At 37.5% G+C, this 17,539-nt stretch overlaps 1 protein-coding gene across 2 annotated transcripts in view; it reads left to right on the plus strand.

Annotated features, from left to right (window-relative positions):
• The window catches only part of DNAAF4 (dynein axonemal assembly factor 4), a 74,180-nt gene extending 64,342 nt beyond the window's left edge, over positions 1–9,838 (plus strand). The window contains exons 7-9 of one of the 2 annotated variants that reach the window (XM_060005935.1): positions 6,129–6,282; positions 7,705–7,810; positions 9,375–9,838. In XM_060005935.1, the coding sequence (XP_059861918.1) occupies positions 6,129–6,282; positions 7,705–7,810; positions 9,375–9,484 (370 nt within the window). In that variant the 3' untranslated portion in view covers positions 9,485–9,838. The remainder of the gene's footprint in view (positions 1–6,128; positions 6,283–7,704; positions 7,811–9,374) is intronic. The other variant, XM_060005936.1, reaches the window with a different exon arrangement.
• Positions 9,839–17,539: the final 7,701 nt, after the last annotated feature.

Here is a 17,539-nt window from a genome sequence, read left to right on the forward strand (position 1 = left end):
TCTGGATGTCCTTTTACTTCACGTTGGACTTTTTATTACTGATTGTTAACCACCTGTTACCATCTTCTCCCAACACAGCATACAGTTCTACTTGCCAGATTGAATTTCTTTCTAGCACTTTGGTTTGGATCCATGCCCTGGCAAGGACTGTGAAGAGTTAGCCTACCACAGTTTCATAGGTGCTGACAGAAGTCAGGAGACTCATGAGTCAAAGAGAAAGGACTTTACTATTCAAGTCACATCAAACAGTATGACCTTCAAGTTGGTTCCCTCTGCCCCTAAATTCCCATGGGGCCAATGCAGAGGGGGACCCAGGTGGATGCTGTACACACAGTAGGTTTGGTACCATAGCTGAGAAGACCAAGCTTAAGGAACACAGTTTTTTATAGAGGATTATTAGCAAACCTGTCCAATTTTTGCCTCACAAGGTGATGATATCTTTATTATACTGAGCAGTGAACAAATCTATTCTTTGCCCCAGAGAGAGACACTGTCTCTATCTTCCAAGGCTGTGCACTATACAAACATCTTTGAAAAGATAGTCCCAAACAGAAGCTGTCAGTGCATCTGACATATGACACGCAGGGTAAAAGACCCATGGAGAATTGTCTCCCAGTATCCTCTTGTACTTGCCTACTTTCAGAACAGATCTGCCAAATCTGCCTTGCTCTGCTGCATTTTTTACAACTTTATTTGTTTATGGAGATAAGACAGTTTTCTTATGCTGCTACCTTTTGCCTGACTTAAAGAAGTTTAGAAGCCATATTCTAAGATGACTTCTTTGACATAATTATAATTTTGTTTGTTGATTGTATGTATTTTACAGCCCATAATATTCTGTTGCAGTACAGTCCCTATTATGGCCTAACTTGTCATTTTATTTTGTATGCAGTATCCTTTTCCTCCTTCCATCCTGAGTGCTAAATTGTACTGGTTGATGTTCCTTCACTAAGGTGCACTAATACTCAGTTTTAGAAGCTCTTGAGATACCAAGAATGTTTTCTACCCACATAAGATGCTGAAAGAAACCAGGACCTTAAAAGTCTTTTGAGGGGTAGGTGGCTGTTAGAGTCCTTATTACCCACAAAACAGAGCTGTTGTGTCTTGTATTGGAATATGTGTTACCCTCTGCCTCCATTGCTGTTTCTAAGCCCCACTGCTTTTTTTTTTTTAAAAAATAAGCAAACACTGCTATAGTTTAACTGGCAGATTTTTTCTTACTATATATGAAATGACGGTGTGACATATAATCTGTAACATCTCAGTATACAAAGAACAGTACTACCAACGTACAAATTCTACATCTTGCTTCCTTTAGTCATTTTTTTTAATTAATTTTTATTGGAGTATAGTTGCTTTACAATGTTGTGTTAGTTTCTACTGTACAGCAAAGTGAATCAGCCATACATATACATATATCCCCTCTTTTTTGGATTTCCTTCCCATTTAGGTCACCACAGTGCATTAAGTAGAGTTCCCTGTGCTATACAGTATGTTCTCATTTGTTATCTATTTTATACCTAGTATCAATGTAAGCCCCACTGCTTTTGACTTCTCTTAACTCTTTTCTGCCCCTTTCTTTACTTCCCTCCACATTGCTTCTTTCTTATCACTCCTGCTTCTTGTAGCTTCTCCTGTGCTGAACTGTTGCTCAAAATGTTTGGCCCTTTTGGCCATTGCCAATCAGAATGTTTCCTTCTTTACAAAGTCAAACCAATCAATCGTCATAAAAATGACAGGAGTGTTTGCAATTCTCCACGTCTCTTTTGTTCTTTCTGTACAGTCAGTACCATAAGGACTCAATATGTTTTGAGTGAGTACTTTTGCATAATTCTTTTCTTTGGCATTGCTTTATTTGGAGCCATCAGGCGAGACTTACTGGTTATTAGCTTCTCTGTTTAAATTTGGTGTTCAAAGGCTACTGCCCTTAAGACAGGTTTAATTTTTTTTCCCTTTCCTTTTGAAATTCAGCTGTTTCTGAGTTCAGAACCATTCTGAAAGCCATAAAGCAAATTATGCTTTATTGGATGTTTGTACTGGTATTGAAGTTTAAAGAATATAATGTTCATTTGGATTTATATTTTAATATATATGTAAACATTAAAAATGTTTAATACTTCATATTTCTTGCTATTATGGCTCCTACAGTGGCTCTTATTTTTTTTAATTTTTATTGGCGTATAGTTGATTTATAATATTGTGTTAGTTTCAGGTGTACAGCAAAGTGAATCTGTTATACATATATATATATATGCACTCTTTTTTAGATTCTTTTCCCATATAGATCATTACAGCGTGTTGAGTAGAGTTCCCTGTGTAATACAGTAGGACCTTATTAGTTATCTGTTTTATATATAGTAGTGTGTATATGTCAATCCCAATCTCCCAGTTTATCCCTCTCCCCACTTTTCCCTCCTACATGCTACACTGGTTTGTTTCCTACATGCTACACTGGTTCTTTTAATACTGCTCATTGTAAGCTGTTCTTCCCTTAGAATCTGGGAGAATTTTTCTGTTAAAACTGTTACATTATAAAACTGTAAACTTATATTAAAGATGAAAAATGGAGCTCCAAATAAATGTATTAATATAAGGTTTATATAGATATAGCCCAATGGAATAGATAGCCCAGAAACAACCTTCACATATGAAAATCATATGGTCAAATGATTTTCAACAAGGGTGCTAAGAATATTTAATGGAGAAAGGATGTTGTTTTTCAACAAATGGTGTTGGAAAAACTGGATATCCAGTTTTCATTTCATTTTCAGCCTTTATTCCAAAGAATGAATTTGAACCCTTACCTAACACCATATACAAAAATTAACTCAAAATGGATCAAACACCTAAACATAAGAGCTAAAACTATAAAACTCTTAGGGGAAAACATAGGATTCTTCATGACATTGGATTTGGCCATATTTCTTGGATGTAACATCAAAAGCACAGGCAACAAAAGAAAAAATGGTTATTTTGGAATGCGTCAAAATTAAAACCTTTTGTGCATCAAAGACACTGTCAACAGAGTGAAAAGACAACCCATGGAATAGAGAAAATATTTGCAAATCATATTTCTGAAAAGGGTTAATATCAGAGTACATATAAAGAACTTCTACAACTCAACAGCAAAAAATAAACAGCCTGATTAAAAAATGTGCAAAGGACTTAAATAGACCTTTCTTCAAAGATATGCACATGGCTAATAAGCACGTGGAAAGATGTCGAACATCACTAATCATTCAGAAAATGCAAATGAAAAGCACAATGAGATAATACTTCACACACAGAAGGATGGCTATTATTAAAAAAACAAACAACAACAAAAAAAACAGAAAATAACAAGTGTTGGTGAGGTTGTAGAAAAATTGGAACCCTTGAACACTGTTGGTGGGAATGTAAAATGGTGGTGCACAGTAGAGAAAACAGTATGGAGGCTCCTCAAAAAGTTAAAAATAGGCTTACCATATGAGGGAATTCCCTGGCAGTCCAGTGGTTAGGATTCCGTGCTTCCATTGCAGGGGGCACGGGTTCGAACCCTGGTTAGGGAACTAAGATCCTGCATGCTGTGCAGCATGACCAAAATAAAAAGAATTCCCATATGATCCATCAGTTCTGTCTAGATACACACACAAAAGTATTGAAAGCAGGGACACAAACAGATATTTGTATACCCATGTTTATAGCAGCATTATTCACAATAGCCAAAAGGTGAAAGCAACCCAAGGGTCTATTGATGGATAAATGAATAAACAAATGTGATTTATCCATACAGGAGACTATTATTCAACCTTAGAAAGGAAGAAAATATTGTCACGTGCTACAACATGATGAACCTTGAAGACATTATGCTAAGTAAAATAAGCTAGGCACAGAAGGACAAATATTGTCCTTATATGACTCCACTTATATGAGGTACCTAGAGTAGTCAGACTCACAGCGACAGAAAAAGAATGGTGGTTGTCGAAGGTAGGAGGGAATGGGGAGTTATTGTTCAATAGGTGTAGAGTTTCATTTTGGGAAGATGAAAAAGTTCTAGATATGGATGGTGCTGATGGTTGTACAAAAGTGTGTAAAGTGTGTATGCATTTAATGCCACTAAGCTGTACCCTTAAAAATGGTTAAAGTGGTAAATTTTAAAATTAAATTAATTTAAAAAGAAGGTTTGTAGTAGACACAATAGGTTATCTAGCCAACATTTATCATCTCCTTTTATCCTTGTTGGCGGAGTCCCTATTTTGTTTAGGTGTGTAGACCTTGCCTATGTGACTTAGGGTGGGGACCCTGTCCCAAGTTCAGCTATAAATTCTGATTGACTGCAACAAATCAGGATTACTTTCATTACACTGCTGGTGTGTGTGTGTGTTTTATGTATATGTGCAGTAATGTGTATTATAATATTGTTTATAAAAGCTAAGTATCGGGAAACAAAACACGTAAGTGTCTCTCAGTAGGAGGAGACTGGTTTTAGAAATCCTTGCACAAATGAGAGAGTGGTCTGTAAAAATCTCTGTAAAAAAAGTATATCTCTATATTTATTAACATGGACAGATGGTCATATTTTTGAATTTTTTTAAACGTTCCCAAACAGCAGTATATAGCATTGAGGAGTGAAACTGGAGAGAGAGAGAGAGAGAGAGAATGGGTAGAAGGATTGAGAACAGGAGAAACTGGTTGGTTTTTTTAAGGCAAAATATTTTTTAAGGGTAGATATTTTTGGTCAGTGAGATGGGAAAGGAAGTGAACTGGGAGATTTCTGGGCAAGGTTTTCTTGCTCTCAAGGAGCATATACCAGAAAATACTGTCCCATTTTCTTCTAATGAATATTGTGCCTGAATGTGGCACCTTGAACTATGCATGAGGAAAACCAGCTCCAGGATGAAGTAGCTGCTGAGTCCAGTAGGGTGGAGAAATGGAAGGAAACTGAGGCCTTGATAAGATCCTTGTTCTGCTGATCATATTGGGCATGGAGCCTTTCCCTCTGAACTTGTTTAATGTGAGGCGATCTATTTCCTTCCTTGTTTAAACCAGTTTGAGTTGAGCTTCTGTTCCTTGTAGTCAGAAACATCCTAGCTGAAATGAGACATTTCAGAAAGGTAAACTGTTCCCACAGAATTAGCTTTTCTAGTTTGAGGAAGTTATTTTAAACTTGAGTCAGGCTCAGGTTAAATGTCACAGTGGTGTCATTTTACCTTTTATTCATGATTTGCTGTCTCCTTTTATGGGTCTACTTTTGAAGTCATCGTGTTTATTATTCTAGAATTGTAAAGTGTAGAGTACAATCGACTGGAAATGAATACAATGTACAAAGTGTTGTTTTTATGGCACTTTTATATTTGACAAAGTATTTTCTATTTTCCTTGGTTTATGCATTTTTCGAAATACCAGAAACTGTACATGAAAAACAAACAAGACGCTTTATGTTTTAAATACATCCTTTAATTATGTACATCTCTTTATTTGAAGAGAATTTTGGAAGGTTTGAACTGAAAGAGTGTATTTATTAGGATGCTTTTGTTTTGCAAGTAACTGAGAAACCCAATTTAAACTGACTTAATGTTTAAAGGAATTTATTGGCTTATATAACTAAAAAGCTAAAGGTGTGTTACATTTCGGGTAAAGCTTGATCCAACAGCTTAACTGCCTTTTTATCCTTTTCATAATTCAATAGTATCAACTTTATTCTAGTGCTAGCTCCTCCCACAGTATGAAAGATGGTCAGCAACAATTTGGGCTTATATGCTTTCTTCATTTGTGTCCAGCAGGGGGAGTTTTCCCAATTTTTCGTTCTCCAACTTTGGTAATAAAATCACAGGCTTCATTCTCAATAGACCAGTTTAGGTCATAAATCCATCCCTTTGTCAATCATTGTAGCAGGGTGGATGGAAATATGCCTGTTGGCTTAAGCTGTTGATTGGCTACCCTTGGAGGTGGAGGTGAGGTCAGGCCCGTTCAGATTACATGCTGATGTATGGAGGATAGGTGGGCTTAGTGCCACCCGCAATGTCCATTTTACAAGGAATGGAAAGAAAGGAAGCCATCCATCCCCTGTGCCAAATATCATTAGATATTATTTCTGTGTTTCTCTTTTAGTGTTACATTGCTTTTCTTTTATGTTTTCGTCTCATTAGCAAATTGTTTGCAACAGAAAACTATTTGGCAGCTATTAATGCGTACAACTTAGCCATAAGACTAAATAATAAGATTCCACTACTGTATTTGAATCGGGCTGCTTGCCATCTAAAACTGAAAAACTTACACAAGGCCATAGAAGATTCTTCTAAGGTATGTGTATCTATTTATTTATATATGGTGCTTTAAAATTGTTATGCTCCTATTTATTGGTTTAAATGATGCCCTTATCTTTTGTCAGTTAAATTTGAATAAGTGAGTTGCAAGGATTTTAAGAATCTTGCTTTTTACATCTTTTTACTGAAAAAAAAATTCTTTTTTTTTATTTTGTCCATGCCACGTGGCTTGCAGGATCTTAGTTCGCCAACTAGGGATCGAACCTGTGTCCCCTGCATTGGAAGCACAGAGTCCTAACCAATGGACCCCCAGGGAATTCCCCCCCAAAAGAATTTTTTTTTTTTTTAATGGACAAGGAACTAGCGTTTCTTGAGACTTCAAATTAGATTAGAGATCCCCTATCAATTGCCCTGGTGTATCAGTTGAAGTTCAGAAGGAAATTAGTAAATGGTTGTCAGTTTGTGCTCACCTTTTTTCTTATTAAAGTTTTGCAGACTTGATGCGAGATAGAAGAACACTTGGTGTCACTACCGCTTGCACAGTAAAAGGATATCTCCATGATTATTTTTCCATTTTCAGAGTAACTTAGTAAATTCTAATTTCCATTATGAATATCATGTCATTATCTTAAACTTCTAGTTTTTTCTGTTTCCCCCCCCCCCATATCAAAGTAACTTGTTTTAAGGGAAATCACATGCAAAATCTCTTATGTGTCTCCTTGAGATTGAGGATATGGAGGAAACAATCAAGTCCTCGTATTTTTCTTTTTTTTTTTTGCGGTACGCAGCGGGCCTCTCACTGTTGTGGCCTCTCCTGCTGCAGAGCACAGGCTCTGGACGGGCAGGCCCAGCGGCCATGGCTCACAGGCCCAGCCGCTCCGCGGCATGTGGGATCTTCCCAGACCAGGACACGAACCCGTGTCACCTGCATCGGCAGGCGGACTCTCAACCACTGTGCCACCAGGGAAGCCCTAGTCCTCATATTTTGATCTCATTAAGCTATTGAAGATGTGACAATATTTTTGTGATCCAGTTTTCCTTTTAGTAGCATAATTTCAGGCACAAACAAATATTTATTGAATGAATGAATAAACGGAATCACCAAATTTAAATATAAAAGCATTATATATAGTATATATAATACTATAATTAATAGCATTAATTAAATTAATGCTATTTAATCATCCCTGCTAGTAAAGGTAAAGCTGTAGAGGTTTCAAATGATAAACTAAATCATAAGTTTGGGGGCAAGGGTATGAATCTCATATAGGAACAATTGAACAAGTCCTAAAATTGTTCAACATAAATGTATGTAGTTGATAAATTCCTGTCCTAGTTAAGCCAAAAATTTAGGTGGGTGAGGGCTTGAGGCTTGTTTTAAAGTTGAGTTTTATCATGTTTTTGCTCAAGTGTAAATTAGGAAATTATATTTTTCCCTATTTTTTTTTCTTTTTGTAAGGCACTAGAATTATTGACACCACCTGTTGCAGACAATGCTAATGCAAGAATGAAGGCACACGTACGACGTGGAACAGCATTCTGTCAACTAGAATTGTATGTAGAAGGTAAGAAATGACAGAAATGTTTTAAGTTCCAAGTTATACTCTAAAAAAAATGTCATTGCCATTATTCAAGATGACTCCATTATTTTATACGTTTAGCATTTAATTTATTCTTTGCAATTTCTGAGAAAACAAAAGATGATTTGAAATATTTTAAAAAATCATTGTTGTAGAAGGGAATTAACACAAGATATAAACATCTCCCTAGGTCTAGGGAGATGCTGTAGTATCAGACAAGTTTTTTTGTGGAAAGATGTGTGATAAATGAGTCACTTAAGATATAATGGAAATTTCAAAATGAGCTTCTTTGGTCAGACACACAGACACTACATACATACATACATACATACATACATACATACATTCATAAGCTCAGAAATAACTGATCTACCACAATGTATGATCAATTGCTTATTTTTGTGAGACCGTACTAAGGTTTGTAATTCAGTCTCATGTGTATGGAAGCCATATTTATTTAATTTTTATTGTTTTAATTTTTATTGTTTTTCATTTTTAATGTAATTAAGGACTATTTGCAGTTACTCATATTGCCCCCGAGTTTTATCTTCAGTGCTCTTCTTCCCATACTTCCCTACCCAGATTCCCGTTCAGTTTCCCTTTATTCAAGGCCTAAAGGCCTATTCCTGATGATGTCTTGCCAGGGAATTGGCTTTAACTTATAAAGTTTTATTATTTCTGACTTGTTTGTAAGCTTGTTTCTGCCATTTTTAGGTTTTTCCAACCAAAGCATCCAAATTAGGTTTATATGCCTATCCTTTTTTTTAAGAGTCTTATTCAGCTTCATGAGGATAAAAATGATCAAGACAGGAATGAAACACTGTAAGCATTCTTTAGGAATTGCAGCATCCTAGACTTTTTTGAGCTAAAAGGGCCCTCCCTTCATTTTAAAGATGAGAAAATGGAGACTTAGAGACATTAAGTGATTTGCCTGAAGTGGCATGGCAAATCAATAGCACCTGGAAGTCAAGTTTCCTTAGAAATTCTTCTCACTGATATTTTTGTTAAAGATTTAGATCCAGTTATATATTTTTAACAACCAGTCTACAATGCTTTCCTTTTTAACCAATTTTCCTCAAAGAAATTTTGTAGATAGGATAATTAGAAAAAAAAAGAGAGCACAAACTATAGTCTATAAATTATATAAAGTATGGATTGAGTCTACCAAAATTATTTTTTAAAATCTAGAATTTTGAAAGAAGATGACATTTATTACTTTTTCATGGAGGTGATAAAAATGTCCTTTTGATATATGAGTTTTGAGTCTATTCATGCTTTAATGAATTTAAGCTGTTAGCTTATTTGTATTTCAGTTTAAAAAAACTGCTTCTTACTGAATCTTGAATGAAATCATAATTATTTCTGAAATTACTGAAAAATTTCTTCAGTCTCTTAGAGACCATGTATGTGAAAATGGGAATCTGACTAAAACTCGTTGCTTGTGCTGAACCATGGATTTAATGATTCTTTTTATTTTTTAAAAATATTGTTTAGATAACACAAGTATTTATAAAGTATTTTATTCATCATCATTGCTATATAAATATAGGCCTACAGGATTATGAAGCTGCCCTTAAGATTGATCCATCCAACAAAATTGTGCAAAATGATGCTGAGAAGATTCGGAATATAATTCAAGGAACAGAACTAAAATCTTAATGACTACTAGAAGCAACTAGGTATTGTACTAGGTATTGTTCTAAGTTTTACAAAAATAACTGGAGGCATTAGGAATCTGTGCATATTATGGCTGATTATACAGAATCACTTTCTCTTTAGTTCTGTACAGGGCAGAATATTATAAATCTGTAGAAAATGAAATGTTTGATTTCAGTGGTTTTTGAATAAGTAAGTCAAAGTAAGAATAATCTATTTTAATTATTTGTTTCATATTACAACATAATTGTATTTTTTTGTTACTGAATTCAGCTTGCCCTTATAACTAACAAAATATTTGTTGGTGTGATTACCAGGACGCTTACTGATTCATTTTTAACAAGGAGAAGTTTAAAATAAACGGTTGTATTTATAAAGTATTTTTGTTTGTATTATATACTACTCTATTTAATTGACTGAATGATTGGGCTTGGTATAATCAATACTGATGTTTTGACTTAGTCTCCAAATGCACAGGACCTTCTTTTAAAAAAATACTGCTCCGCTACCTGTTGTTTGAGGTTAGAACAGTTTACCCTAGTAAAACAACTGTTTGGGAAACCTTATCTTCAACTTTAGTTGTGGGAAGTGTTTGCCAAAGTGTCGATCATATTTCATAACACTATCTGGTGATGATAAATTTTCTAGTGAGATTTTTTCTAGTACCTTCAAGTACATCAGGAAAAAAACAAAAGAAGGCAGCAGGGACTTCCTTAGTGGCCCAATGGTTAAGAATCCGCCTGCCAATGCAGAGGACATGGGTTCGAGCCCTGGTCCGGGAAGATCCTACATGTCGCAGAGCACCTAAGCCCACGCACCACAACCACTGAGCTTGCACTCTAGAGCCCGAGAGCCACAACTACTGAGCCTGCGTGCCACACCTACTGAAGCCTGTGCGCCTAGAGTCTATGCTCCGCAACAAGAGAAGCCACCACAATGAGAAGCCCACACACCGCAACGAAGAGTAGCCCTTGCTCGCTGCAGCTAGAGAAAGCCCGTTCGCAGCAACAGAGTCCTAACACAGCCAAAAGTAAATAAATAAATTTATTTAAAAAAAAAAAGGAAGCAAAGGTGAAAATGTTAACTTAGAGTGTTATGATACTGACACTGGATTGCACCACCACTTGTGTTGTATCTGTGATGATGCAAGCATTAAGCAAAACCAGTACAGCTTCCCTTTTGCATCCAATAGTTGTCACATTTCTCTGTGATTATATGTAGAGGATTTTTAGGAAAACAAAACAAAATTTTTCGGAGTAAGTTTTATAGTATTTGTTCATCAGGTGTCATTCAAGTAGATCATAAAACAGCCTCTTTCTTAAAGAAAAAATGCAGTACTTTTTTGAATATGTAAGAGTATCCTAGTTCAGCAACCTTGAAATTTTTTTTTTTTTTTTTTTTTTTTTCGGTACGCGGGCCTCTCACTGTTGTGGCCTCTCCCGTTGCGGAGCACAGGCTCCGGACGCGCAGGCTCAGCGGCCATGTCTCACGGGCCCAGCCGCTCTGCGGCATGTGGGATCCTTCCGGACCGGGGCACGAACCCATGTCCCCTGCACGAGCAGGCGGACTCTCAACCACTGTGCCACCAGGGAAACCCCAACCTTGAAATTTTTACTTCTATAAAGCAACTCTTGATAAATTCTATAGCAGTTCTGCCCAGTTATCAGACCTTCTGGTGAGACAGGATTGCTTTTTTCTTATAATCAACCCTTGTTTGGTTTTTTGTTTTAATTAATTAATTTATTGGCTGTGTTGGGTCTTTGTTGCTGCAGTGAGCAGGGGCTACTCTTTGTTGTGGTGCATGGGCTTTTCATCGCGGTAGCCTCTCCTTTGCCAAGCACGGGCTCTAGGCACACGGGCTTCAGTAGTTGTGGCACTCGGGCTTAGTACTTGTGGCTCACAGGCTCTAGAACACAGGCTCAGTATTTGTGGTGCACGGGCTTAGTTGCTCCGCGGCATGTGGGATCTTCCCGGACCAGGGCTCAAACGTGTGTGCCCTGTGTTGGCAGGCGGACTCTCAACCACTGTGCCACCAGAGGAGTTCCCCTGGTTTGCTTTTATTTTTAAAAATAAATGTAACCAAAATAGAGGTGGTTCTTCTGTTTGACACATACCAGTTTGACATTCAAAATACTTTAACCAAACTAGTCTTTCCTCATGTTCTTCCTGTTGCAGGAAAAATGGGGCACGCGAGTATGGTCATGTCCCAGGTCTTGGGTGAGTCCCTGGGTTAGGCCGCCAAGTGAGGGTCCTTGGCTTCGCGTAGGAAAGAATTCAAGAGCGAGCCATAGTAAAGCGAAAGCAGGTTTGTTTAGAGAGATACACATTCCATAGTCAGAATGTGGTCCGTCTCAAAAGGCAAGAGTGGTGCTGAGGTGTGGGGGGGGATCGTTTTTACGGCTGGGTAATTTCATAGGTGGGAGGATTATTCCTACTATCTTGGACAAGGGGCAGGGATTTCCACAGCCCACTTTTTGGCCTTTTGTGGTCAGCCTTGGAGCTGTCATGGTGCCTGTGGATGTATCATTTAGCTAATGTATTGATATTACAATGAGCGTGTACTGAGGCGCAAGGGCTACTGGAAGTTGAATCTTCTGCCATCTTGGACCTAGTTGGTTCTAACTAGTTTTTTTTCTGCATCCTCAATGGCTGTGTCATTCTTTTAAAGGTTGTGCCCTGCCCCCTTCCCTCCTGTCTCATTCCTATTACTATCTCAGTCAGAAAACAAAAACTGGCCCCAATAGCTACCATAAGAGCAAAAGAATCTATTTTTGGAGGAGGTAGAAGAAGGGAGTCTTAAGTAGTTATTTATTCTTTTTGACCCTATCCTCTAAGTCTTGGTTTAAAAGCAACAGACACTCATTTGTATTCACTTGACCTTTTTTATGAGCAATCTTCTATTAAGGGACTTCTGTCTTAGACTGAAGTAGTGATAGAGTTAAAATATAGATATAGACATTCCCATTTCATTTATGATAAAAACATGTTTCCCAAATAATAGTGTGATCATTAAAGCCTATGAATAAAATTATTAAAAGAAAAAATTGTCATGGTAGTCCTTTGACATGACCAAGCCAAAGAAGGAAGGATTTATTACTTGCAGCAAGTAAGGAGAACACTGGGGATCTTTCCTGAGGCAGTGTCTCCCAGAACAGCAAACTTGGGGAAGTTTTAAGCTAAGGGTCCATGCATATTCATGAAGGAGCTTGAGCAGAGAATTCTGCATGGAATTGGGCAAAGGTCAACAGAGTTCCAAGCTTTAGTTGATTGAAGTCACGAAGGTCAGAAAAGGTCAACATCATCATCCCTTAGCTTCCAGTAGATAATGGTGGTTGAGCCCTGGAGGGGGGTTAAATTCTTCAAAACAGCTCAAGAAAGTGCTTCTGGCTAATCTTTACCATTGAAACAGATCTGGGAAGTCTTTCTTATCTGATTTGTTGTCTTTGTTGTTGTTCCTTCTCTTGCCTGATAAGAGTACTTTGTTCTTTTGTTCCCTTAAGATTATTATTACTGAGGGCAAGCATTGTGGCCAGGCTTAGATCACAAAATGGCTTAGGCCTAAAATGGCTTCTCTTATGTCAGGAAAACCATGCCTGGATCTCTTTCTCTGAGGACCCCCTACCATAACTGCTTATTACATAAATACACAGTGTACACATTAATTAAAGAAAACTTTTCCGCTAAGTTGGTAATAAATATCAAAGCTATATCACAATTTTGCATGCAAAGGAAAAACTGCTAGTTAGTCCATTTTGCAATTGATCCTTTATAGAAATAGGAAATGTTAAAAAACAGAGTTCAAAGTCTGAAGACCTAATTGGCCTTATTCAGTGATTCATAATTTAAGCAGTATCATATCTAGGAACTAGAAGCGCCCTCTGAAGGGTTGTACAAAAGGGAAGGTTTTTATAGAAAGAAGGGTGGGGCACAAGGGAGCTATTGATGAAAAAAAATAATGGATTATTTTTAGGCTAAGACATCTTTTTGCTGGGAAAGGTTTTGTCAGGCAGATTGCTGCTTCTTCCTTTAGGGGGTTGGCGGGAGTTGGAGAGGGCCCAAGTGACAGATTACCTCTTGGTGCTGACCAGCAAATTCCAAACTGATTGATTAAGATTACATTTCTGGGAAAGGTCAAAACTGCAGTTAGGTTAGGTATTAAATCATGGGCTTTTAACACAAGTGCTGCCATTTTGGGCCTGTGATTTTTCTCTTTAACAGAAATAATAGGAAATAGGAATAGGAAATAATTAGATTATTGTTAGACTAGATTTTTATTTTAGTTATTATTTAAAATATTTATTTATTTATTTATGGCTGCATTGGGTCTTTGTTGCTGCGCGTGGGCTTTTCTCTAGTTGCGGTGAGCAGGGGCTACTCTTCGTTGCAGTGCGCAGTTTTCTCATTGCGGTGGCTTCTCTTGTTGTGGAGCATGAGCTCTAGGCGCACAGGCTTCAGTAGTTGTGGTGCGCAGGCTCAGTAGTTGTGGTGCTCAGGCTTAGTTGCTCCACAGCATGTGGAATCTTCCCAGACCAGGGCTCGAACCCACGTCCCCTGCATTGGCAGGCGGATTCTTAACCACTGCACCACCAGGGAAGTCCTAGACTAGATTTTTAAAAAGAGTATTTCCTTACATGCCACTTGCCTCTTGACTGACAATCGCGTGAGAGTCAGCTAGGGTGGGTAAGTAACTAGTTTCACAAAATGTGTCTCTATCTCATTAAACGTGCTTAAGCATTTTGTCAGGGATGCTCATTTCCTCCTTTCTTTCCAGAAAGAGAACTACATCAAGCAAAAAAAGGTTTGTCCCAGACCAGGTTTGGGATAACTTTTCTTTTACACATTTTAGCTTTTTACTGACAGAGGTAAAAGTATTACTCCTAATAGATAAATGCTGTCTAATAGTTAAATGGAAAGTAAACACATGTATTTAAGTAAACATATCCTGTTCCAGTTTCCTAGTATCACAAAATACTAGAGCTGGACAGTAGTTACAGCAGTAAAATCAAGTATTACAGGAACTATTACAATAGGAGAAAAGAGCACTCAGTATAGAACTGGGTTCAATTCCTACTACAGAATGGACAGGTGATGATTTATAGCCAAGGAGCAATAGTGGGGTCGGGGGGAAGTGGGGAAGGGAGTGGCTTGTCAGTGGATAGAAAATTACTGAGAGGAAACATCAGGGGTAGGGAGATTCTGGCTAAACTAACCTAACAGGATTCCTGCTGAAGGCAGGCCATTTTGATCAGATATCACCTGGGAGAAGGTGAGAGATGAGGAATTTGGTTAGATATTGAAGGTGATCAGATGTTGATGGTGGGATTGTGGTTAAACCGATTTAACAAGATTTTTTTTTTTTTTTTACATCTTATTCTCTTCAACTAATCAACATGACCACCGGTGACACAACACTGTTATTGACACACAACACTCAAAAGTGGGGCCTCTTTTCACTCCAGGGGGACAAGTCAGGTGAGTGGGGCTTCCCTCATGGGGGCAAAGGAGTCGGGGCTGCTCACCTGAGGGGCGGGTGTCATGGAACCCACCTCTTGGTTGTGATGGTTTCGAGTTTCCCCACCATTCAGGATTCATGCCCATGCTCCCTTCTGACCTCCATATCCATAGCAGTTTCAAGTTTCAGCCTAAGCTCAGATCAGTTTCTACTCTCCCCTTTGCTTTCACCAGTGACCCTGTGACCCTGTGTTGAGCTCCTCCAGGAGGGCACTTCTTAAGAGTCAGGCTTGCGAGGAGTTGAAGGAGAGGGTTTAACAAGAGTTTTGTTACAACTAGGCTCTTAAGGACAAGGCCCAAGTGTTACCCAAAAACTGGGTTCACCTCTTGGTGATGTCGAGCCAAAAGACGCAACCAAGGGAAAGAGCGAAAGAAGGACCCATTTATTATTTGCATTAAGTAGGGAGAACACGGGCGATCTTTCCCAAAGGAGTGTATCCTTGAACAGCAAAATTAGGGAAGTTTTAAGCTAAGGGTACAGGTATATTCATGAAGGGGCTTGGCTGGTGTATGCATATTTATGAAGGAGCTTGAGCAGAGAATTCTGCATAGAATTGGGGCAAAGGTCGACAGAGTTCCAAGCTTGATTGAAGCTATGAGGGTCAGAAAAGGTCAACATCCCTTAGCTTCCAGTAGATCTGGTGTTTGAGCCCTGGAGGGGGTTTAAATTCTGCAGAACCGCTCAAAAAAGTGCTTCAGGCTAATCTTTACCATTGAAATGAACTGAGTCTTTATTATCTGATTTGTTATCTTTGCTATTCTTCCTTCTCTTGCCTGATAAGAGTACTTTGTTCTTTTATTCCCTTAAGATCATTATTACTGAGACCTATTCAAAGGCAAGCATTGTGGCCAGGCTTAGATCACAAAATGGCTTAGGCCTAAAATGGCTTCTCTTATGTCAAGAAGCTATATCTAGTTCTTTCTCCAGGGAACCCCTACCCCATCTGCTTACACAAGGATGAGGCCTAGTTGAAAAAGTGGCTCAGAGGAGCATGTTTAGAGTTTGGTCAAGGAGAGACCACTTGCCATTGGCAAGCCAGGTTCTTTCCAACAAACCTCATCTATGTGGAGAATAAAAAAGCAAAGGACTTTTGCACATACCATCTGGGGAAAAGGTTGGTATATGATCTCCCAAGAAGCCTGATAACAAGGGTGTGTTTCATTACCTTATTGAATTGATCTGGCTCAGTCTCACTCTCAAAGACCCAAGAGCACCCTCAAGAGCTGGCCCATCTTTAAGGATCAGAGTCACATTAACCAAGCTCAGGAGACAAATAAAACAGATTGCCTACTTATTATTAATTCATAATCAGAAATTGACTGAGGATGTTCATTGTCACGGTAGGTTAAATGAAAATTCATTTCTCTTTATAAGCAGATTTGATATGGTAAATCAAAATAAAGTTGCTTGGCAAACAGGGACTCAGAACACGGATGATTAGTTTAATGAATGGAATGTTTCATGGCATCATATATGCAATTCTACATAACAGGCTTCCTTTTTCCTACAAAGTTTAGGATAATTCCCTTTGTTTACAAGCCTTAAGAGATACTTCACTGTAACTAACTCTGGTGTACTAACAATAAAACCAGGTTAATTCTTCAGGTCATGACAAGGTTACCAGCATCTTCTCTTTGAAGTGTGATTTGCCCTTCTTTTTTTTTTTTTTTTCTCTGAAAGAACATTAATTGAGTAATTTATTTAGTTGATGTTGTGATTTGCCCTTCTACAATGTTTTAAAAGCATATGACTCTAAGACCATCTTTCTCTTAAGATACTCTCTTCAAGGATCTACTTTTGACAGTACTTAGAACATACTTCATTTTAGCCTTTTTATGACCTAAATGAACATGGTTTTTGTTTAATAAACGAACTGCTTAGTATAGTACCTAGAACATAATAAACTCAGAATAATTTTGAGCTATTATAGATAGTAAAAACCAACCAACATTATTTGGTCAAATATATTAATTAGATTATTGATGGGGTAAATTATATTTATGATAGTCTTTTAGATTATAGCTAAAAGAGGAAAAAGACCTAAACAAATTGGTAAAATATTCCTTTGGGAAGGTAAGCCTTCAGTTTCATTTGAAGCTGAGAGTTCATGCTGTATTTCAAGAAATGATCAGTCAATAAATGGAGGTAAAACTTCAAATATTCTGATAATTGTGGAAAGGAAGGAAAGTTTGCCTAAAGTATGTGAGTTTTCAAATTAATTTGCTTTAAGTATCTTCCAGGAGAATTGATTGTTCAAACTGTTATCTGAAATGGAGTCTTTCTTTTTGGAAAAATTACAGAGTAAGTTCACTTTTTATACTTTAGCATAGCATATTCCAAATATACTACTTTATTTAGTGTATCTCACAAAATAGTTAAATTAATACTTTACAGTCCATACGCTAATGCTTTTTTTTAATTGTTCTTACGTATCCTAGTTCTAAATATACTATAAATTGGTGAATAATTCTGTGTTCATCCTATCTGTGCCTTTGATTTTATACACTTTAGCGTTTTTAGTCCATATTAAAGAAATATTACTGTGT

Source organism: Delphinus delphis, chromosome 2 (assembly GCF_949987515.2).
Source record: "Delphinus delphis chromosome 2, mDelDel1.2, whole genome shotgun sequence".
NCBI classification, from domain to species: Eukaryota; Metazoa; Chordata; class Mammalia; order Artiodactyla; family Delphinidae; genus Delphinus; species Delphinus delphis.